General features: G+C 42.1%; 1 protein-coding gene across 1 annotated transcript in view; it reads right to left on the bottom strand.

Annotated features, from left to right (window-relative positions):
• Nucleotides 1-9,529: 9,529 nt before the first annotated feature.
• LOC146189691 (RRP12-like protein) overlaps nt 9,530-23,848 on the bottom strand; it is a 31,751-nt gene continuing 17,432 nt past the window's right edge. The window contains exons 20-32 of the mRNA XM_084604460.1: nt 23,530-23,688; nt 22,334-22,414; nt 20,890-21,106; nt 17,667-17,824; nt 16,695-16,786; nt 14,762-14,929; nt 13,166-13,332; nt 12,898-13,011; nt 12,755-12,816; nt 11,703-11,766; nt 11,597-11,631; nt 11,355-11,434; nt 9,530-9,675 (exon numbers count right to left, since the gene is read on the bottom strand). Coding sequence (XP_084460586.1) covers nt 9,546-9,675; nt 11,355-11,434; nt 11,597-11,631; nt 11,703-11,766; nt 12,755-12,816; nt 12,898-13,011; nt 13,166-13,332; nt 14,762-14,929; nt 16,695-16,786; nt 17,667-17,824; nt 20,890-21,106; nt 22,334-22,414; nt 23,530-23,688 — 1,527 coding nt within the window. The 3' untranslated portion in view covers nt 9,530-9,545. The remainder of the gene's footprint in view (nt 9,676-11,354; nt 11,435-11,596; nt 11,632-11,702; nt 11,767-12,754; nt 12,817-12,897; nt 13,012-13,165; nt 13,333-14,761; nt 14,930-16,694; nt 16,787-17,666; nt 17,825-20,889; nt 21,107-22,333; nt 22,415-23,529; nt 23,689-23,848) is intronic.

Raw genomic sequence — 23,848 nt, 5'->3', positions numbered from 1 at the left:
GTACCGAATTCGCGTTCATGTTTTTGTTTTTTTGTCTCAGCCTGCCAACAAGCGCTCTTTGAAAACAATGTCCGCGGCGATCAATTATTCATAATTTCTCACTTTCGAAAGCACCGATAAAGAGCGTACCTTCAGCCAGCCTCTATGTCAGCCGGGGCACAGAAAAAAGCAAAAATAAGAAACACCACTGGCAAAGAGCGCCGGCTTTGCGCGCACAGACGCACGACCATCCCCTCTCGTCCTCACTCTCCTTCTCCCGCTCCGCGTGTACGTGCGGCTGCCTGTAGCACGCGGGTGATGCTACATTCACACCAAATCGGTCTAGGGGCGGGGCCTCCGCTTTTCACGTGATCAGTGACGTCATGGCGTCGGCAAGAAATACATACCATAAAAAAGCGCGCTCCTGCGCCTTCCTTCCGGCCGTCGATCCGCGTGCGCGCTTCTCGATCTTCTCTATCCATTCCACTGTTTCCTCGCGACCACGAGTGACGCTCCTGAACGTCAGGAACTCATTTTGTGACGCTACCTCAGCGACATACATGAGGAGGGAGGCTACTGACATTGATACCTGAAATGCGAAGAAGATTGTAAAAAGTCGGAGAGATCTCGGCTGACAACGTAAAGTATAGCTGTGTGGACTTCACGAGAGTTCGATTCGTCACCCAAAGGTAAGTTCTTTTCACAGTGACGGCGCTTCTAGCCAGTAATATATGTATGTGTATACGCATGCAAGCATTACTCGATTTTTCTTGCGCCGTTTAGCTGCAGCACGACAGCATTAAGGCGAACTGTGCAATGCTGTAATGTGAACTTTATACTGTACATAAGAGCAATAATTTCGCTTTTCGATTGTAGCAAGGATTGCGCAAAATTTATTTGCGTGCGCGCGAAAGAGAGAGAGTGTGCATGTGTGTGTATGTAATAAATGCGTACCTCTTTACATGTTCTCCATGATTCATCATATGACGGAAAAATTCTTATGGACGCGTGCCTTTCCGGGCAGAGAAAGAAGTTGTAAAAATCTGCATCCTCGGCGAAGAATACTGGAAGAATGACAACTCGGTATGTGCAAGATTTGAAATTGATGATGGTTATACCTGGCTGATTTTCTTTTTTTTTTCATTCAACTAGCGTTAGTAATTTAGCCTTTCTGTAACCGCCTGTAACTACATATACAAATCTGCATGCACATGCATATAGATTCAAGAATGATATCAGGAGCCCTATGTGTGTGTGTGTGTGTGTGTGTGTGTGTGTGTGTGTGTGTGTGTGTGTGTGTGTGTGTGTGTGTGTGTGTGTGTGTGTGTGTGTGTGTGTGTGTGTGTGTGTGTGTGTGTGTGTGTGTATGCGTGTGCGCGTATGCATATGCACTCGGTATTTCGCGGTATTTCGGAAGTACTCAGTATTTCTTTGTTGAAGCGCGCGGGAAGAAAATATTAAAAATGGTGTTGACGGCAGCTTAATGATGTTAATTGAATTTGCTGTTACAATATATATGTTGTAAAAGCAGTATTATGCATATATTCATCAGCGGCAAAAATTTGCAGGACATGAGGAAATGTTTTTTTTTTTTTTTTTTCTGTAAAGTGCCGCTTATATGTCACAGCATATATGTGGGTCCAACTTTTATCTGTTTGACACCAGCTACATATATTGGTCTTCGATTCCATGACGCGTCCTGAAAAGTTTCAACGAACAGAGGTTGATGCGAAGGCATCGACCGCGTCAACATTCCATGACCATTAAGACTCAACAGAAACCTCTAGGGCTGCAGTGTCTGAGCCAGCAGTTCCACCAGGGCCTTCAGAAATGCATAGAAAAATTGTGGAAGGTTGGGAAAAGTGCACTTCAATTTTTTATCATTGTCATAACGAGGAAGTTCTCTCCGAAACGAATTATTTTTTTACTGTGCTTTCAGAAGGCTGGCCAGTTCTGTGCCAGAGAGTTCTGGCTTGCATGTACAAAGTTCACCAGTAAAGGAATGTTCATCTCTGAAGCCTCTCCCTAAACGAAGGCAACTGCACGACAAATGACCCCATTACAATCATTGACTTAGAAAGGCACAGTTTTGCCCTATCTCTCATTTCACCAAATAATTCAGCCGTTTTTTTTTTTTTTTTTTTTTTTTTTTTTTTTTTTTTTTTTTTAACTGAAGGGTATAGGATGACGCCTCAGTAACCTGTGATTCATTGATACTGGTGCCTTGCAAAGTAACTCAGGGGACGAATTTAGACAGGCAAGGTAGAGCAATAGGGCTAAAATTTTATATGGAGAAAATGAAAGTAACATTTAATAGGCTAGGATAGCAAATAGGAGTTTACAATAGGTAACAAGGACCTGGAAGTGGTTAGGAAATATGTCTTATAAGTACAGGTATAACAATCGCCTCTCTCTTCGATGGCAGTCAAATAATTAGAAAAATAAAATTGACTTGGAGTACATTTGGCAGGTACTAGCTCTCAGATCATGAATGACAGCTGCCCAGTAGTATACCTCAAGAAGTAAATAGTATATGTGACAGTTGTATCTTTTCGGTACTGCCTATTGGGCAGCTTGAGAAGGCTAAAAAAAAAGGTTTCAACAGAACTTTTAGACAATGCAGACAGTTTTGATATAGAAAACGATAGGTTTAACACTAAGAGACAGTAAGTGAGCACAGAGAGTGGTCAGGAATAAACGTGAGTTATTAATATTCTAGTTGAAACCAAGAAGAAATGGACACGGCAGGGCATTTAATATTCGGGCAAGCTAGCCGATGGTTGCTATAGGGTAACTGACTGCATTTCAAGAGAAGGCAAACGGCACGAAGTTTGTGAGGACTAGCTGGCACAAGAAACCGTTAATTAGCTGATGTATATGGCAGAGGTCTTTGCCCTGCACACGTGATGGCAATGGTGTGCATTGAAAAGCACTCATAATACTTCAAAAAAAAAAAAAGAGTGTTTACCATCTTATGCCATTATTGTTATGCATACACCTGAGTCACACGCAATGTATGCCATATGCGAATTATCCTTTCTTTAGCTGGTTTTTATAGACAGTGCAGACTATATATCTGGAAATTAGAGTATGTTTCTGGCGCATTTTTTATTGCATGCATAGTTCATCTCTGTCTTTAATTCCTGCATATGGCTTCATTTTTTTTTTGTTCTCTGTAATGAAATTGTGTTCATTTCAATGTAAATAATGTACATAATAAATAAACTTGAATTTTTAATGACTTCGAAGTCTTCCCTGCATATCATGCCTTCTTCGAGAAAATCAATGCATCGATTGCTTTTACTTGCATAGAAAAGTTGATGCATGGTGTGAAAGCTACAGGTACTGTATGTTCTGCTAAATTTATGAAGGGCATGGGTCTATGCTTTCAGTTCTGAGATTTTGTTTTTAATTATATCAAGCAGAAATCTTCACCATTTAGGGTATAGTTTATGGGAAAATCCTCAGTTGGTTCCAGCTAGAGCCAGTTAGGTCCAGAATAGCCCCACGAGCTTAACTAGCTGGTCAAGATTTTTGTCCTGTTAAAAAAAATTGAATTGTTTAAATTAGAACGGTATGATCGAATGAGAGCAGGCATAATAAAAATGCTGCTGTGAGAGACATGGTAAACAGTACTGTTATAATTAGCTTATTTTCTTTATTTCTTTTTCTTAACGGTTTAATTAATATTGTTAATGAGTGGAAGCAAACCATTTTTTTTTTTTTTTTGCTCCAGGATATGGTATTGAAGACTGCATGAAACACCTGAGCTGCAGCTAGAAGAAAATATGAGCACAGCATAAGAACGGACAATATACATATGTATAAAATGAAATAAATTAAGATCCCGAGAGTAAAATGGATAAATATATATATATATATATATATATATATATATATATATATATATATATATATATATATATATATATATATATATATATATATATATATATATATATATATATATATATGTGTGCCAGCTGGTGAATTCAATGACGACCTCATCATGAAGGTTCTGTGCATGATCGAGGTAAGTGCCGACGAAACGCCATGCCAGCTAAAAATGTGCCATTTTATTAGCTGCATAGAATTAAGTTGCGCAGCTATAGATCGGTAAGCCTATAATTTTGATGATCGGCGTAGCTCCGCAAATGCGCGGTTCGAATGATCACAATTAAAGGTATCGTTCAAGAACAATATCTCTAAGCTCACATCGAGTGCACATAGTAAGTTTGTATAATCATCACTCACATTTCTATTGCAGCAGCTATATTATAGCGTGAAACTGAACGAGGTTCGCGCGATCTTTCGGCGAAGATTTGCAAAAAAAAAAAAAGTGAATAAAAAGTGAAAGTCTGCTTATGCTAGCATAAGGAATTTTAAGTTCCCGCTGCTGGCTAGCTACAACGAGTGCAGGGTACACAAGCGGCCGTTATGGCTCTAAAGTTGAAGCAGGCGACTTACCTCGGCGACGCTTTCCGCGCAGCCGCCGCGCCGGAGCAAAGCTTTTTTTTTTTTTTATGTGTTTTTTTGCCGATGCCATGACGTCAACGGTCACGTGAAAAGCGGAAGCTCCGCCCCTAGACCGATTTGGTGTGAATGTAGCATCACCCGTAGCACGCGCTCCCAAGCGAGCGGGCTGCGCAGACTCCGCAGACAGCCGCGCGCAGCGCGGGCGTAGGTTTTGTAGTTCCTCTCCGCTCCGCTGGAAACCGAGCGCTGGCGTCGCGCAGCAAACTCCAGCTTTGGTTCTCTATTTGATGTCGGTATGTTTTAATGCGCGCGTCTTCCTTGGTGCGGGTATAGTGCTCTAGAATATTCTATAGTGCGGGCGCGCGGCTGTCTGCTGTGGCAAGCATTTCCCGATGCTGCGCGTAGGTAAACCTCGCGCGGCGGCGATTTGCGCATGCGCGATGGGCAACGGTAGTAGATGTCACCGCACCGTATCACGTGGTCTAATCACGTGGAGGCTGACTCGCTCTCTTATTTTTTATGACTAGAATTCAAGAGTATTGCCGCGCGCTCGTTTTTTCTTCCTCCATGTATGCAACATATTCAACGCGAAGCTCGTCGATCCGGTTCCCATTATCACGCCATAGAATCGGATCAAAGTATCGATATCTACATCCTCATCGACAAAATCAAGAAGTAAAAAAAACAACAACGTGCGTTTATCACAACGGCAGCCAGAGGAAAAAAAAAGGAGAAAACGCCAGCACATTTATTTGCAGTTAGAAACCTGAATGGTAGACTGCACTTGGATACCGCGTCGAGGGAACAGCGCGCCTCAAATTGCTGCAGTACTCTCCGGAACAGGGCAAAATGTGAGTAGTGGTGCACAGCAGGCACCCACCTGCATTAGCAGAAGAAAGTGTAATAATGGAGGCTGAGCCCCCAAAAATGGCAAAGAGTAGGTCGAGAAAGAAAAGTACAAAAAAGAAATTTAACACTAGGATCAGCTACATAAACATGCAAGGAGGTAGAAAAAGAGCGAAATGGCTAGAGATAGAACAGCAGTTGAAGGAGGACAAAATAGGTGTGTATGCTCTTTGCGGGACTCATCTCGGGGATCTAGAAGATCCGCCGTTTATAGCAGGCTACGTCTGGGAAGGGTGCAACAAAACGAGAACGGAAAAAAAAGGGTGGAGGGGTAGGTATGTTGATACACCAGGGAACAAATTGGCAAAGAATTAAATCATCTTGTAAAGAACATATCTGGGTTTTAGGAACAATTGCCGGCATAAGGACATGGCTAGGGGTAGTTTATTTAGGAACAGGACATCAATGCAGGCAAGAAAACAAGGATCTTGTTGAATGTCTCAGTGACGATATAAGCCAGTTTGGAAACGGGGCCAATATTATTCTACTGGGGGACATGAACACCCACATCGACGATCTGGATGGATACACGGATTGTAACGGGAAGCTAATGCTAGATTTCTGTGAGCGACACAATCTGGTTATAGTAAATAGAGAAACAAAATGTGAAGGCCAAACCACGTGGGAATTCCGCAACAGGCAGATGACCATTGACTATTGTCTAATGTCGCAGGAAATTTATAGCAAGGTCAGAAAAATGGAAATAGACGAAGAAGGGGAGTGTAGTCTGGGAAGTGATCATAAACGTATTAGTCTGCAGATGGGGCCCTTGATGAAAAGAGAAATGGAACTTGGACAAAACGTAAACGCAAAATTAAACGACGATCTAATAGCGCAGATAGCAGCAGACATAGAGGAAGCAATAGAGAAAAGCCCCATGGAAGACTGGGATTATGAACAGGTAGAACTTCTCATAAGGAGGAAAATTAAGGAAGTTAAAGTAGCAAACCGCTGGAATGGAAAGAGGAAGCCACGGAGCTGGTGGAATAAGGAAATCAGGGAAGCTATTGAACAACGACGCGCTGCTTCAAGGGAACACCGAATGGCAAAGAAAGCACAGGTATCTCAGGAGGAAATTGACCAAAAATGGGAATCAAATCGACAAAAGAAACTTCAGGTGCAGGCCCTCGTCCAAAGTAAAATAAGGCAGTCCACCAATCAATGGATGGCTGACATACAAGATGCCTCTAGAGGCGGAGCAAGAAAATTCTGGAACCATATAAGCTAGCTAGGGAAGAAGAATCAAAGAAAGCAGGATCGGATTCAAGATAACGAGGGAAAATGTTTAAAGGGAGACAACGCAGTGAACTACATTACATCAGTTGTAGCCGAGTCATTTAAGAGCGACGATAGGGTAATCTCCGCAAATCAGGAAGCGACACAAGATAGCAGAATACAAAGCAGTTTAGAACTGACCAATCTAAACTGAAAAAAGGCAGAAAAAAATATTCCCAAAAACACATCTTCAGAAATAGGTGGAATTCCGATCAAGCTGATTAATGAACTCTGTCCAAAAATTAAGGAAACATTAAAAGCTCTGGAAACAGTCATAACGAATAAGCAAATTTCGGACAGCTGGCGGCAGAGTAAAATGAATTTGATTTATAAAGGTAAAGGAGACAGGATGCACATAAAATCCTACAGGCTGATTACCATAACATCTGTTATATACAGGTTAGCCATTCAGGCGTTGAAATTAAAGGTGCAAGCATGGGTAGAAAGTAACAAGATACTCGGAGAACTTCAGAACGGCTTTAGAAATGGTAGGGGCTTAGATGATAGCCTGTTCGTGCTTACCCAATGCATCGAAATATCTAGAGTGGAAAATAGACCTTTGTATTTGGCCTTCCTGGACATAAACGGGGCGTACGACAACGTAAGCAGGGAACTCCTGCGGAACATATTAAAAGAAGATGGTATCGGTTATGAGATAATAGAGTTCCTACAGGAAATATACTGGGATAACAAAGTAGAAATTACGTGGGAAGGGATAAGAGGTACGGAGGATGTCAAAGTATGCAAAGGATTAAAACAAGGTTGTCCTCCATCACCGGTGCTGTTCATGCTTTATATGATAAACCTGGAACGGAGAATACAAGACAGTAACCTAGGTTTTAACCTGTCATATAGATTAGGTGGAAAGGCAGTAGAGCAGCGCCTCCCCGGTTTGATGTATGCAGACGATATTGTGCTGCTAGCTGAGAGTCTGGAAGAATTGCAAACTCTAGTTAAGTATTGCGGAGACGAAGGGGACGCTCTAGGCTTCAGCTTCAGCGCAGTTAAGTCGGGTCTGATGATTTTCAATGGCTCAACTGATCAGGGTCTTAAAATACAAGGCCATGAAATACCTAGAGTAGCAGAATATAAATATCTGGCGGTATGGGTAAACGAAGGATTGGCATACATTGGAAAACATGAGCAATCACTTAAGGCCGAAGGGCGAAGGAATGCCGGGATAATGAAGCTTAAGGCATTGTGGGGATACAATAGGTATGAGGTATTGAGGGGTATTTGGAAAGGAATTATGGTGCCCGGACTTACTTTCGGAAATGCGGTTTTGTGCCTAAAATCAAAGGTACAGTCGACATTAAAAATAAATCAGAGATCCGTTGGACGATTAGCACTAGATGCCCACGGCAAAACTACAAATGAGGCGGTACAGGGAGATATGGGCTGGGCATCTTTTGAAGTACGGGAAGCTCAGAGTAAAATATTATATGAGGAACGCTTGAGGAAATTGGACAGTAACAGATGGGCAGCTAAAGTATTTAAATACCTGTACTTAAAAAGCGTTGACTCACAATGGAGGAAAAGAACTAGGAAACTAACTAGTAAGTATGCTAGTCACAAGGACGGAGAAATAAAGAGCATTAAGCAACAGGTGAAAAACACAGAAGGTAAAAATTGGATAAATTCGATGGAAAAGAAACAGAGTGTGGAATTATACCGAAAGTGGAAAATGCAGATAAGGACGGAAGATTTTTTTTATAACTCAAGAGGCAGTGCCCTACTTTTTGAAGCTAGATCAGGGTGCCTTAGAACACGCTACAAAAAGAAATTTAACAATGGAGATGACGCATGTGCTGTATGTGGTAACTCCAGTGAAACAATTGACCATATTATACTCGAATGTAATGGTATCCATCTGGAAGTTAATGCAGGCGCAATCATTGTTCCTGAAGCTCTGGGGTTTAGAGATAACAGTGGCCGGGTGAATAAACCGGCGGTGGAAACTAGCAAAAAACGACTGGAAGATTGGTGGCTTAAAAGCAGAGAAGGGACATAAGGTTAGTAATGTAGGAACAAAAATTTAATAAATAGAATGATGGTTTAGTTAACCATTCTAAATCAATAATTAAGATATAGGGAGAAAAATGAGCATGATAGCTACTGCTACCACCCCGTTTCAAAGGGGACGCTCCTATATTCCATCCATCCATCCATCCATTAGTTATATTTAAACCAATTAAGGCATGCAAAGGACTGCTTGACAGGGCTTGCTTGTTGGTTTAGCATTGAGAGGCTAGCATAGTCTCATTTCTTGGTGGGCACCTACACTGTGGTGGGCATACAACTGGAGGTGTCTACGTCTTCGGTTCAAGTTCCTGTTGCAAACTAGCCTTCAATTTAACAGATGAATGCTAAATGCGAAGCGAAATGATATGATGATACCACCCCGAACGCTTCATAAAGAACAGTCAAGTTACACTTTTGATATGATATCACGTTTTTGTTGCAAATTCCTGTTCATGCTTCGTGCTCATTCACACTACTAATGAGGGAAGGCCTTTGCCTACAATACAGTGCAACAGAGTTGAAAGTTGGGTCAGTTGGTACATGTTCTTGAAAAGACCAGTCAAAAGACGAAGGACAAAGAGGAAGACGAGGCGTTGTGTGTGCCTCGTCTTCCTCTTTGTCCTTCGTCTTTTGACTGTTTTTTTTTTCAAGTACAATACAGTGTTGTGGTTGATTACATGTGCCATGTCACAGTAGACTGTAACTGAAGAAGCTAGGAAGACAAACTGTTACAACCGCAATGCATCGGCACTATATATACTAGTAGTTTCAACCAAAACTACATTTTTACCACAATGTCGCAAGACCCCACTGAAGAGTACCAAAGCTAGCAAGAGTACAGCAATGAAAAATGCAGAAGCACACACGAAAGTAAAGCAAATGTTTTATTACATATTTTTGTTAAGTTTCTGACTAGAACTTTTTTTTAAGTTAGCTGCTCTCTTCTTTTGTCCTTTGTTAGCTCCTTTCTGGGCTGCTGCAAGCAGTCTCTTGAATGCGGCAGGTTTCCTTTTGAACCTGGAACCAATTTCAACACATAAAATACACATTAGCAGGGGTGGAAGCAGGCTCGAGCATTTTGGAGCAGCTTTGGGAGCAGTAGTAAGGCCATTTTGGAGCAGCTTTGGAGCAACGAAACGAGTTTTGGAGCATGTTTCTAAGGTCAAATGTGGTTCGATAATTGCAATTTTCTTTTTCTGAAATACAAAACCTCCAATCTGATTTCTTTTTATGCAAGTTCAATGTCTTTCCAACTTCGCACTCATCTCTGACATGACAAATGGCCAAAACATGTAAAGATAAGTAATATAACACAGGCCGACCTTAGCAAAAACTTGGAACAGACTGCCAGCAAATGTAACGCTTGCTGGTGCGCTTCAGACTTGAACATATAGTCTCACCACTTCGATGCGCTCTAGCAGCGATACTAATTTGGAGTTCAGATTAATGGGCATGACATTACCGCTCCCTCTCTCGTGGATATCTATTTTATTTTATTTATTTAGAATACAGATCAAAGGTCCTAGATATAGGGTATTACATGATCATTTTTTGATCCTATGCCTAGGCTGATAAATTTCTGAGCACATGGATATTTCGTCTACCAAAAGGTGCCTTCAGACCACAATAATGCGCCTTGACAAGCTTGGCGCTAGTGCCGCTCCTGTGCTTTTTGCCTACCGTGGGATCACAGACTGCAGCACGACCTCGATTGTCTTTTCCGTTTGTAAATATGGTGGAGGTCTACAAGGGGTGAAAGCATGCTCAAGCATTTTGGAACAGCTTTGGGATATAGGATGGCAGTGAAGGGAAGCCTTTCCATCTTACAGCTTTTTTATTTCACTGCTTCCTGTCAATAGTTCATCATTCTTTGCTTGAGCAATGCTGGGGCTCAATTTCAATATTTTGGCAATAGACCCCATATGCCTTTCCAACACTCTTGAGAAGCTCTCTAGTGAGTGGCAGCTTTAGCATACCATCCCATAACGCTTCAAGTATGGTTTTGTCTGCCGTAGGCTTGGCAAGCTTGCCACTGACAAAGAGGCTCAATGTTGAAGTACCTGCTTGTTTTCACAGCAGAACCATTAAAATAACTAATGCAGTTTTTGAAGTTGGACAGGTTTCCTACCTAACAGCTCACAGTAGTTTGCGCTACCTGCTTTGCTTGCTGCTCTCGCTTTTCTCTCCACCGGTAATTCAAAAGGCTGAGAGGTGCTACGTCACATGCATAGTGCATATTTTTTGCAATTACCACCAATTGCCAGTAGCTGATACTATATTTACTTGCAAAAAAATATTTATTATACTCCATGCTTCCTTCCCTTACAAAAATTTCATTTATATTAAACCCAGTGCAAGATGCATTATATATTTGCAACTGGTGCAATGAAATTGTTCCAGTGTTCTGCAAAATTGATGGCAGGACATCAAAACAGCTAGTTTGGAGCAGTTTTGGAGCAATATTGCATTTTGGAGCAGGGAAAGCAGTTTCGAGCAGAATGGAGCAATTGGAGCAGCACTTCCACCCTTGCATTAGTAAGGTATATGAGCCCCAATTTAAATGATCACAATGTAATTCTGACAGCGTCAGATCTCTTAAGCATCTGCAAGTTTGCAACTTGGAGTTGCAAATATTCATAGCCACATAATTCATTTTGAAACGATTCAGCAAAGAAAAAAACATGCTCGTAGCCTACCGTTTGTTCAATGATGTCCTGCTCAATGGCACATAAGCATAAGGCTCCAATTTGCCCTTTCTGGCATCGCCATCAGTTGCCTGCAAAATAAAAGTAACAAGTCAATTGTAACTGCATCACCACTGCAATGTAGGTCAAACCAAAACATGGTTAAACTAGTAATCACATGAGCACAGCCACTCGTGAGCACTGTGCCCATGTTGGGGGCAAACGCAGATGCTTCGTAAAATCGAGCTTCTTACCTTGTCAGCTTTCTTCTTCTTGGGAGGTACCGCACCTACACAGCAATAAGCAAGAGTTTAATTATTAGCAAATACGCACTGAAAAAAAAAAAAAAATTAAACATACCACTTCTTGTTCCCGATGTCTCTCCAACATCATCTGCATCCGATGGCATCTTCCGCTTCTTGGTCTGGAATGCGAGTGTGACAGAGGACAGAGATTATTCACATACTAGGAACAGCAAAATGCTCACCCGAAATTTTAATTTAAATTTGTCTGGATGCTGAATAGAAAATACTTTACACGTGTTTTCATTTAAAGGTTGCCTGAATAGGAAAACCAGTAGGACAGGACAGCCTGATCTTCTATCTATCATAATACAGAATTTTAGGAGTATGTTTCCAAAAGATGTTTCCAAAGGATGTTGCTGGCATGATCATTCTTCCCAGATGCAGTTTATGGGGACAACCTTCCAAACTGACTCAAGGCTATTAGGGAGGGCATAGCGGAAGGTTCCGAGGCTCTTTGATACACACTGACATTGCACAGTTCAGGAGTGCATTGAGATTTATTTCAGCCACCACGACCAGGTTCGAACCCCCGATTCATAAAGATAAATAATGTGAGCAATGTAGTATGAAAAGTAAAGACTGGAGAGAAAAACAGAAGAAAGTGCAGTGCACTGGCATTCAGTCAACAAGCATTTCAGTGTATGGACCATATTCACGGCTCTTGACAACTTTTCATTCACATATGAGAATTTAAAGTAGGGGTGAGCGAATATGCAAAATTTCAAAGAGTGTTTGGTACTCAAAAGTTAAAGCTCGACAGCACTTATTGTTTTATTTTCACTAGCCCTTAGCTCCATGCTACTGAAGGCTGCAAATACATACGCTCAGGCTTATGCATTTCTCCAGTGCAGATTCTGCAGTGATCTCAAAAGTTTTCAGTATGCAGACCATCAAAGATATGAACTGATACACATTACACAACTCTTAACTATGCTCACCTGCCCCGTTTTTTGAAAACAATGCTGTCGTTTTTAAATCTTAATCCACTTCTAGCTGGAACAGCCTGTAGACGTGAGTGTTTGCAGAACATTTTAGCTATTCTTTTAACCTGCGCTTCCACAATGCAACAATGTTTGTTTGCAATAAGATTAATTGGCAGTAACTGACCTTGTAGTGAGAAAGTGCCTCCAGGAGATCATTGGCTGCTTCTTCGGTGTCACTGGCTGGCTCTACAAAGAACAACCTTCGATGCTATCACTGAAATCACACAATGCACAACATCCGAACTGAATTAATGACCAGACGCTCACCATTTTTCTTCTGAGCCTTTGCCGACTCTGGATCCACAATAAGCAGCCGGCCATCCTTGGTGATTTCAAAGGGACATTTCCCCTTGCTCTTCGGCACAGCCTTGGGGTCAGTGGCTGCATGTAATTAGTGATACAAACTCATTACTGTGCCTAAAAGCTGTCAGGGGAATAGTGAGAATGTACCGTATGTGAAAACAGACTTTTTTTTTTTTTGACATGCTAATGCTAACAAAAGCTGCTCCGATATTCACTAATGTAGAACACGTACACAGTATCTGTTTTCCAGCGGATGTGTCCAGAAAGTCAATGATGTCATCCTCTCCTTGTTCCTCGATCCATGCGCCTGCCGACACCTTGGTCTTTCTGCTTCCTCGAATTTCGTCGCCATCTTCATCGGATTCATCATCGCTGCTGCTCTGCAAGATCTGCTCAATCCTAGAAGAAGATGAACAGGCACTCGGATCAAAAGCGACTTGCAGTAGTCTAGTGCTTATCCCCAAAAGAACTAATCATAATTTTTTATTATTTTTTTTTTTTTCAATATGGCCTTCAACTCATCAGCCAAACTGCACGACAAAGACCTCCCACTGGACCTTCTCAGGCACCAGCAGTCTCAACATCCTCCCAATTTCATCTTTCTGCAGCTCACCGCTACATTTCACTTTTCTTGGAATCTACTTCATTATGCTAACGAGGCATCAGTTATCTGCAATAGATGCCTAGTAGATGCCTTGTACAGGTGCATTTATTTTCCTTTCAGGTGTTTCTAAAGGTAGTCATTGTTATTACCTGCCGTTACCAGTTCCAAGGTACTAATAAGAGTGTGAAGAATTTACTAAACTCAAAGTTAGTTACGGTTATGTAGAATGGGCAAGTGAACTCATTTGACAGGAGGAAGATATCGGAAATCTTATGAAAAAAAAAAAAAAAGAAAAATCTTTCCTGTAAAAGAGTAAGATCGTAAGAAATGATGCACTACCAGGCATGCAAACTAGTAAAACCTCGTTACAAGACACACTCAAGGGAACCCAAAAAGGTGTCTCTTGTAACCAAAAATTCCTATCAACTAGTATCTGTGGCAGTTTAGATTCCCTTATCTAAATTCTGTTTCGTATCAGTGCCTTGTTTTGTTGCAGTATGTCAGGAACCAAGAAGGAGCACCTCCTTTTGACTGGGAAGTCGAAATCTCCCCATTATTTCAGCCACTGTCATCACATTCCTGTGTGACTAAAACGACATTTTGACTTCCCAGTAAAGAGGAGGCACTCTGTCTCGGTTCCTGACATGTTGCAACAATTTAGAGAAGGAAATCCAAACTGCCGCACATATGAGTTGGTACGAGTCAGCTGCATTGCATGAGCATACCTGGGTTCTGTCTCTTCTAAATAGTGAAGAATTTACTTAGGGGAACTGCAAAAGTTGTTGCAAACAGAGTGTCTCTTGCAACCATGTCTCTTGTATGCAATTTTGTTAACATGGCAAATATAGGGAAACCAATCAAGCCTTATAACCAAGTGTCTCTTGTAACCATGTCTCTTGTAACAAGATTTTACTGTATGTAATGGAAGACATAAGACAGATTCAACGTGCTCTAAAATGCAAGTATTACAGCAAGCACAATTTGCTTGTACCTTTCAGTGGCACTGTGCATAAAGTTAGCCTTTGTTTCCGCTGATAAAAGCGTCACACGACAGATCAACATTTCTCCTGAGAGTAGACTCAAAGGCTAGGTATCAGCTGTAAATTGTAGTGTGGCCACAGCAAAGACCCAACTAAAGGGTAATGACTGCTAAAAGCTTTGTCAAGCCATCTGCAATGTGAAACTACTTCACACAGCAGAAAATTTCTGACCGCAGAAGCATACCCTTCGACAATGGCTTTTCCAGGTGCCGCGGAACTTGGCACATCATCTTCCTCCGTGTCCTGCAGCTCTCTGCTCTTCCTCTTCCGCTTTTTGCGCTGCTCTAACTTTCGGATTCTTACTGCCAACTTTCGGTATGATTCGGGCACCAGTCCAACAACATTTTCGTACCTGCAAATCAAAACAGGTGCACTTAGAGAGGCGCCCGTGCAACTGGCTTGCACAGAAGCGTGTCCGGAACCACGAAATCCTTCACAACTGCTGCACTATCAAGGCAAGAGCACAGGTGCAGAAAGCTGCATCGCGTACGTTATAAAGGAATTTCTTTTTTTTCTTTCTTTTTTTTTTCCCGTAGGGTTCTTTACCATGCACCAAGTGAAAACTAGAGGCCTTGGTTTCACAGGTGCTCCCTCTAACCAGCAAGCATTAATCTCGGCTAGGCACTTAAAGAACCCCAGGTGGTCGAAATTTCCGGAGTCCTCCACTATAGCGTCTCTCATAGCCTGAGTCGCTTTGGGACGTTAAACCCCACAAACCAAACCAAACTTCATGTATGGTGCTTACAAGGGCAATTTTCCTGGAAATGAAAACCACTTCATAAACAATCACAGCCATTTCGAATGCTAGAGAATGGCTTGATATATTCATATATTATCCCTATATCCGTAGCAAGTGAAACCCTTCGCCATGATAAAGTGCAACAGGTCTCTGGCAACCGTATATAAAATACGGCCATTTTCGGAACAAATATGGTTGTCGACAGATTTGTCGGAAGCGCGATTTTTCGGACCTGCCTGGTTATTTGGACTCTGTCACGGCAACGTCATGTGCTCCACAGAGTCAATAACACCATCCGAAATCTTGGACGTTTGAATGTTTTCTTGTTCGGTTTTCTGGACTTTTTCTCTCGATCGCAGGTCCAAAGCTAGGTAAAATTACAACAACATCGCCGACATTTTGTTTTTGTGCAGCCTGGAACCAGCGCTGCAAGCATTACGCAGCCCGCTATACTCTCGATAGCAGGCACTGCTAGCTGCACCTGTAAATTGCAACTTGCTGCTAGCCATAGTAGCGCCACCATCTGATGGAAGTGGGGAGGTGGCATGGTGAAATAGCGTTGCCCCATGGAGGTTGGGCCAGTCAGCACGAGCGTGCTCCTATCTCATCACTACATATATGTCAAGGCTTGAGTGTAGCTGTCAGCGGAGTTGCGCGGCACGAGTCCGCTTGCAAATGGCTATGCACGAGCATGGAAGGGGAAAAAAAAAATATTGTGCATCTGTCTAGTGAACTTTTCTGAAAAGCGCCCGCTGTCAACTCACAACAGACGCTGATTTTACTTCATTTTGCAATACACCGGGTGTCCCAACTAAACACTACCTCCGAGAGAGGTTTGTGTTTCAACTCGTGTTCCAACTCCACATGGTTTCTGGAGCTTGTGAGACAGTGTCTCTTATGTTTTTGTTTTTTTCAAATTAACGCATGCAACAGATGACTTTCACTACTGCGGAGACAGCCGCCATGGCCGCCACTACCACTTTTTTTTTTCTTTTTTTTTTTTTTCACGAACGAGAAAAAAATAAAGTGCTCATGTAGAGTCCAATTGGAGTAGCAACTTTCAACATCATGCCACTGCAACTGTTGCGAGGTTTTCCAACAGAAAGAGATTGACCAGTTTTTCAAACCGCTTGGTAAATAAAGAGATGCTTTTAATGTGAATTCATTTTTTTCGAACTGCTTGCTTTGAAAGCTTTTTTGGCCCCTTGTAAGTTCGAAAAATCAGTTGGTCACTGTATCAGATTGCACTCCAAAAGGCTTGTTTTGCCCCTTTTCTGTATGGGGCATACTCCAAGTACAACAAACAAACTTCTTCTAGATCATGAGCGTTCAGTGAGGACCTGCGACAGAGTGAGTGTTATTCAAAGCAAGTACTTACCCGTATTTGCGAATAAGTTTGGCAAATATGTCCCTCAGCTTTAGACGGAAGTGCTTACGGCAATCTTCAGACATAGAGCACAAGTTGGGAACCTGAGAAATAAATACAAAATGTAACACAGCCTTGCTTTCACTACATAGATAAAGCATAACACGCATAAAATTCCTTTTAACAGGCAGAGACAGTAGTTAACTAGAATTACCACATGAAATTTGCCAGCAGTGAATAATCTGTAGCTGGGTTTATTCATTTTGCAATTTCAGTTTCCATTTCAGGGGACCAAACAAAGGTTCCGGTGTCACAAGTTAATATGGGATCATGCGACGCATACAAAAGCTGCAATATATTCAGTGTTCTGTAGACTGAATTTGCCTAACTTTTACGCTAAAATGGATGGATTTATTGAAAGGAAAAGGCAGAGAGGTTGGCCCGAATAATTCAAATCTGGCCTGCTACTCTGCACTGGGGAAGGGGAAGGAGAGAAGAAAGAAGGTCACTCCTTCTAAGCTGCTACAGAAGCCAGCATAACAGTAACTGGACAAAGAGCTGTTGTACTGCCTCACGTGATCTCGTTCTCCCTGGCGACACTGTAACCACCGTTTGCTAACCTGAAACCGAAACTGTATGGCAGAAGAAATTGAATGTGAAATTATTTATTGAGTATAGGTGAATTTTGCACAGTCACCTATGTGTACTAATGTCTTAAGCCTAATTCCCAAGTAGAAATACTCCAAAAGAAAAATTTGGCATCCCTGTCCATTTAAGACAAGGATCAAAATTACAAGACAGTATTCATATGCAAGAAATGTTTGAAAAAATGTATAGGCAGTCAATCTCATGAAGCATTATTAGGCCCACTGGTATTCGAAATGCACTAGATAGGGCACAGTAACGATATGGAGAGGAACTGACGGAAGATCTATGGGAGGATAATCAGAAGTAATACTGGCACCACCCTTCACTCAAACTTACCAGTGTTTGCAGATGTTCGGACAGTTCTTCAGCGCTAAGGATCACAAAGAGCATCCGCACAAAGTAGAGAGCGGCCTGTACCACCTCACGATTGGGCGAAGAGATGACGATCTGAACAGCTTCCATCACACCGTTCAGAACATCCTTGCTGTAGGTACCTGCATTTTACGAAACAAAGACATTTCATCTTCACCATAATTCATCATCATCATCTTCTAGGTGAGGCATTACATAAGAGGGAAGCAAAAAAACTAAATCACGAACAATAGTAACAATTGGAATATAACAGTGAAGAAGGCAAACAATTGTTAAAGAACCATTACAAAACGAAACAGTGAACGATCAGAGATGCACTGTGGCCATCACGTTATATCGAGAAGAGGAAAACAGGAACACTGTTTTGCGAACAAAGGTTCAACAATTAAAAAAAAAAAAAAAGAAAGCGCATATAACACATGAAGAGGTGGTACTCGAAAATGACAGGCATTACACTGTAAGTGCAACTAAAAAAGAAGATAAAAGCAGGATTTTAAATTTATATGGATCACACTCAGTTACAATCACCTCAGGTAGTTCATTCCACTGTTCAATAGCGGATGACAAGAAGGATTTATGAAAGGCATCGGTAGGACCATGCAAACGCTGTAGACTCAGACTGTTAAAAAGAGGAGGGAGTAGGAGTGTGCAGTGCAAGTGAGGAAAACTGTAATATATAACTTGTGGAAAAGACAGAAGATCAACTCACTCGGACGAGAGCTGTTAATGGAGTTTTTGAACAAATACTATACACTACATCCACAACATACGAGATTTGGAACTGCAAAAGAGTAGTACACACACTTCTTGTTTTGGCCTGGATTTTTGTTCTTTTTGTAGGTCATCTCTAGTATGTACAGTCAAATCTCGATATATCAACAAACCACGCGGGACCACCAAAAGTTGTTCGTAATTTTGAAATATTGTTGTAATGAAAAACTTTCGTTTATTAGCCAGTGATCAGCAATGAAAATTCCTTGGCAGTAGACACGTGTGCACACAGGCAAACACTCAAATGAAAACGTTTCACTGACACGAAAGGCTGCCTTATTTGCAGAAATCGGTTATTTTCTTTAGGCGACTGCAGCACACACGACCGATTAGAAACACCTCTATACCTTCTACTTTTCGCAGCACCTCATCGAGTATGTCACTGCACCGAGTGATGAAAGTACGCACATTGTTCATATGCATTAAAACATTGGCGTTCGATACCACCTCATCTCCTTCAGCGTTGGGCGACCCGCAGTCGTCTTTGTTCGGGTCGTCACCGTCACTGGATACGTCGCGAACGCTGTTAACAATATTCTCGGTTGTCAATCCCGCTGACGTTAGGGCTGCAATGTCCCTCTCGAAGTAGTCATTGAAAGAAGAGACGGCGGGCAGCAGTTCCCCAACCTTCGTCCACAGATCTTCTGGGCTGCTGTCAGTCACCTCCAGGTCCTCTTCAAGCTGCACAGGCACTTTCAAAAGTCTCGCTTGTCGCCGGCAGTTGCTAATGGTGGACGCCTTCAAGTCCCACCAAGCTACCATCAACACTTCCGCTGCCTGATGAATGTTGATTGCAATTGGCCGCTTTAGGTGCAGGTTGATGATCAATCGCTTGCGAAATTCTGCCTTGACACTCTTTAGAATGATTCATTCTAGTGGTTGCAGTAGAGACGTGTTATTTGGCAGCAGAAACTCCAGGTGAAGCGAACTTTCACAATGTGGGCGAAGCAGTTGTCAACAATCAAAAAACATTTTTCAGTCATCCCGCCTCATTTGGTCATCGAGTTTGAGGAGCCACCCGAAGAACAATTCTCTGGTCATCCAGCCATACTTGTTAGCATGGTAGTCATATGGTGATGACTTGACATTCTTCATACAGCGGGACTTCACGTACTTGCCGATGACAAGTGGTTTGGTTTTCTTCGTGGCTGTCTTCAACTTCTTCCCTCCTTCGCACTGCCGTCCTTTGAAGTGCATCGTCCGGTCTGGCAGTAGCTGATAAAAACATGTGGTTTCGTTCGCGTTGAAAACATTGTCTTCAGAGTATGATTTTTTAGCCACCTCTCGAAAACGATCGTTTCACCAGGAATCCAGGTCTTCCCTGTCAACAGCCTTTTCCTCACCCAAAACTACCTGCCAAGCTATTCCCTTCTTTTGACAGAAACAAAGAAGTCAACCCGCGCTTGCGTCGAACTTAAGTGCATCAGCAAATTGCTGCGCTTTTTCCTGCGGTAACGACACCGTTTTGCAATCTGGCATCTTTAAACCTCCTGAGAACAGCTTCGTCCAAATTTTTTAAAGTTACCCAATCGCAGCCGTTTCCTGGTAGGAGCAAGTTTCAACTCTCGAAATCTGACAACCTTGACTCGATCTTTTAAAATTGTTGCGACAGTCAATGGGGCAATGCCAGGCTGTCTGAAGATGTCGATTTGATTCTTGCCTGCACAGATTTTCTGTAACGTACCCACTTCGTCCAGCAGCGAAAAATCCTTTAGGTGGAAAAAATTTTTAAAATATTCGTTCATTTCAAAAATTCGTCACTGTGGCGTTCGCTGTAATGATATTTGACTGCAGTTGTGAAGAAACTCTTGTAGACTCCCGGTGGTCCAATGCTCTAAGATAAGAAAGAGTACTGTCCAAGTTCTCAGTCTATCAAGAGTCAAAACGTTAAGAATGCGCACGACGAAAACAAGTTTGTACAGTTCACGTCTAAAACACATGCAAGTTGGTGAATGCAATGTGTCCAGCACACCTCTCATCGACAGTTTCGAAGCACGAAGGGCCACCACTTGTGCAATTACCTGCAGTCCTGAGCGGCTTATTTGTACAGCCTTAGTTATCAATGGCAGATAACTGACCCTCAACAGATCAATAACGGGTACTCTCTTAACTCTAAACGTGCTACAAACTTGTCATGCTCCGGCCAATAACCACGTCCCTGCTGCTGAAAGAATCTCGCCAATACCTACCTAGCTGCCAAAAAGGTGGTAGGAGTAAAGATGACGTAACGTGAGTCGGATACACAGCTCTGGTTAGTTTTTCAAACTCACTAGTTTTTAAAGCTCATTGCTCATTGAGTTTCACACTAAACAGCCTGAACATGATGTTGAGGATCCGTTAAAACAGCTTCCAGTAAATCCACTTGACAAAAACATAAAAGAACAAATAGGGGAAAGAGGGGACTATGCCCAGCCACCTTTGAACTCGTAGAGCGCGGTAGCCAGAGCCAGGATAGTACAGCCGACTAGGTAGGAGCCACCAGTGAAGCCAGCCGTCAGCTGAGACACCAGCTCGGTGACGGCCGCATCGGGATCCTCGGGTTGCCAGCGAACCAGAGCCTTGCCGACGCCTATTACAATTTCATGGGCTGCCTGACGCACCTTGGCAGCGTTCACCTTGATGCACAACACCGCCTGCATCCAGATCATTCAACCGAAAAATCACTCCCAAATCACCAGCCCAGGTTTGAACTAAGAAAGTGTGCAGAAAAGGGAGCAAAGGGTGAATGGGAAGCAGTAGGAGATTTTATTGATTATATTAATTATAAAACGGATTATGACTTTTTTGTTTTCTTTTTCTTCGGAGAAGGCAGAACAGTCAACGACGTCTATTATACTAATACACCGGAAAAGTTATTTCTCTTACAGCGATATCTCGTTGATACGATCCTGCTTATTATGCTTTTCTGCTTACAATGTGTTTTGGCATAAGACAATCTTTTTTTTTTTTTTTGTTCCCGGTCGATGCCCTGTGGAGGCAATGCATTTTTGTATGGCTAATACTAACGGTTCACATTTACATTTAGATTTGGATAATATGATCGCAAAGAATGAAAACCTTGTGCAGTTTTGAATTTCGCTTCAAGAGGAAGCGAATAAGTGCCAGTGGGGGGGCCGCAGTAACAATAATGCTCGCAACCTGAAACAAGTTACACATTACAACCTTACTAAATTACAAGCACAAGAGTCTGTATGCGACTGCAAAAAGGCACTCTTCCAGTATACATACAGCTATCATAGACAACTCCATAGATCAGAATGCTGCAAACTGCAATTTATCAAGAAAGTGACATAAGATAAGAGATAATAAAAGTAGATAAAATGGTACAGTCACTTAAGTTTCAGGCGTGTCTGTTCCTCCATATGTTGTGGCTAAACACACATATTTAGCAAGTCTACAGCAACACCCGCGAAATACAGATCGCTTTCTCAGCCTTAGCGAATGAAGGGTAAATGGATTCACACTAACCCCCCTCCCATCCCCAAAACAACACTAGACCGGGGCACAGATCTTAATTCAGCACCAACAAATTTTTGCCCAAAGAAGCAAATTCCTAAGTAGATGAGCTTGCCATAACAAAGGCAGCATAAGTAAAACATGCAGCTCATGGCCTTTCATTTAATGATTATGTAGTACTGCCTACACCTTCACTCCATATTGACTTCTTTTCGTTACTCTGCCATTATAGTATTTTGCAATTGGAGAGAGACCAGAGGAATAAAATAATAAAACCTTGCTGGCTTACCTGGCTTCTAATATTTTTTTTTTTGTTGCTAGTATTGCTTCACACTTATAACAAGTTGCACAGGTGATGTTTTTGCACACAAATAGAACAAGACGAGTATTTTAAGTAACCTTACCTCACGGAGAGCGGTCAAGGCGAAAGACTTGTGCTTGACGCTCAGGTTGCCGATCAACAGGAGCAAGCAACGAAGGCGCGGCTGCACATAGAGCAATAATGATGACCATAAGCCAACTAACAAATGTAACAGCAGTCGAGCTCAGATCAGGGTACTTCATTAAGGTAAAGTACCGAGTTTTTTTTTATACAACAACGTAGTCACGGGCACAGTGATTTGGAGCAATTTTCGGAGCAGAAAAAAAAAGAAAATGTCTTTAGGACAGTTTGAAGTAGCTATGAAACTCTCTAGAGGCATTATGAAGTAATTTAGAGAACTCCTTCGCAGGCAAACACCATGCAGATTCGGTGCTGCTGCTCATCTCAAAATAACTCAAATAGTAATTTGGCAGTGCTCAAATTTGTCGTGCAAGCTTTGCTGAAGAACTTTTAATGTGGTTCAGTAATGTGAGGAAAATGACACGGTACGCAAGTTTGACTCAACCTAGACCTAGAACCAAGCACAACACATTCTTCATCAAACTCTTCAATGCTCCAGGTTGCATCGCGCATAGTGGCGAGTTAAATTAGGTGTGATCGAAGCCATTCAGCAGCAATGCGGTTTGACATTGTCATGTTACATGAAACCATCTGCACAAACTTGTATAACCCAGGCTTACCAAAATTCTGAGAACGGGTGCCTAGTGGCACGAACGAATTCAATTTCTTTCCTAGGAAACGTTCCCGTGGACATATGACTGCACTGCAACTAGGTTTCGCTACGTGTGTCCTTTCTCCAGGCCCGTACAAAAGCCCCAGTATTTTAATTGCCCAGGACATTCATTCTCGCTGACTTTGGTGCTGTTTCAGTCATTTTTATCAGGATGGCACAACAGTGGAAGCACTGTGTGTAAAGCAGGTATGAACTCCACCAAGCCAGAGTTCATTTCAGGATGGAGCAAACACTTTTGCTAGCAATGGTGGACAGCATCAATCAGAAAATTACCAAAACAGAGCAAAGATGCAGGAATACTGTAAGCCCTGAAATGAAATCAATGCTCCGACTGCCTAAAACACAACTGGCACTGGCAAATTAGGCAACAGCAATTCCCATCAATGGTAGATTACACATGCTGCCACTGCTGCCTATGATGACCACTTGACCGAAACTTAGCCATCATATAATATCTGCTCATACTAGCAGATTAGAGTACTCACTGCTCTCGATCCAGGCGCTATACTTTGCAGACTTCCCACAAGAACTTCACTAAGCTCTGTGAGGTGCTCTTCAACAAACTCTTTGCAGGTGGGAGTTGGAAAGCGGCAGATCTCTTCCAAGATACGGTACGCTTTCTTCTGCACTCGACGATCAGAGTCCTACAATGCAGAAAAGCAAACAAAAAATATAAGAAGTGGGGCACATAAGAAAGACTACCATGATGTCAACAACAAGCAAATTTTCAAACCTCAAAGGATCCCAACAAGACAATTTCTTTACCAAAGTGACCATCTTGAAATTTTCAGGAAGGAATGTGTA

This window comes from Amblyomma maculatum, chromosome 5 (assembly GCF_055883805.1).
Source record: "Amblyomma maculatum isolate TAMU_Amacu chromosome 5, ASM5588380v1, whole genome shotgun sequence".
NCBI classification, from domain to species: Eukaryota; Metazoa; Arthropoda; class Arachnida; order Ixodida; family Ixodidae; genus Amblyomma; species Amblyomma maculatum.
This window is presented reverse-complemented; position numbering and strand designations above follow the sequence as displayed.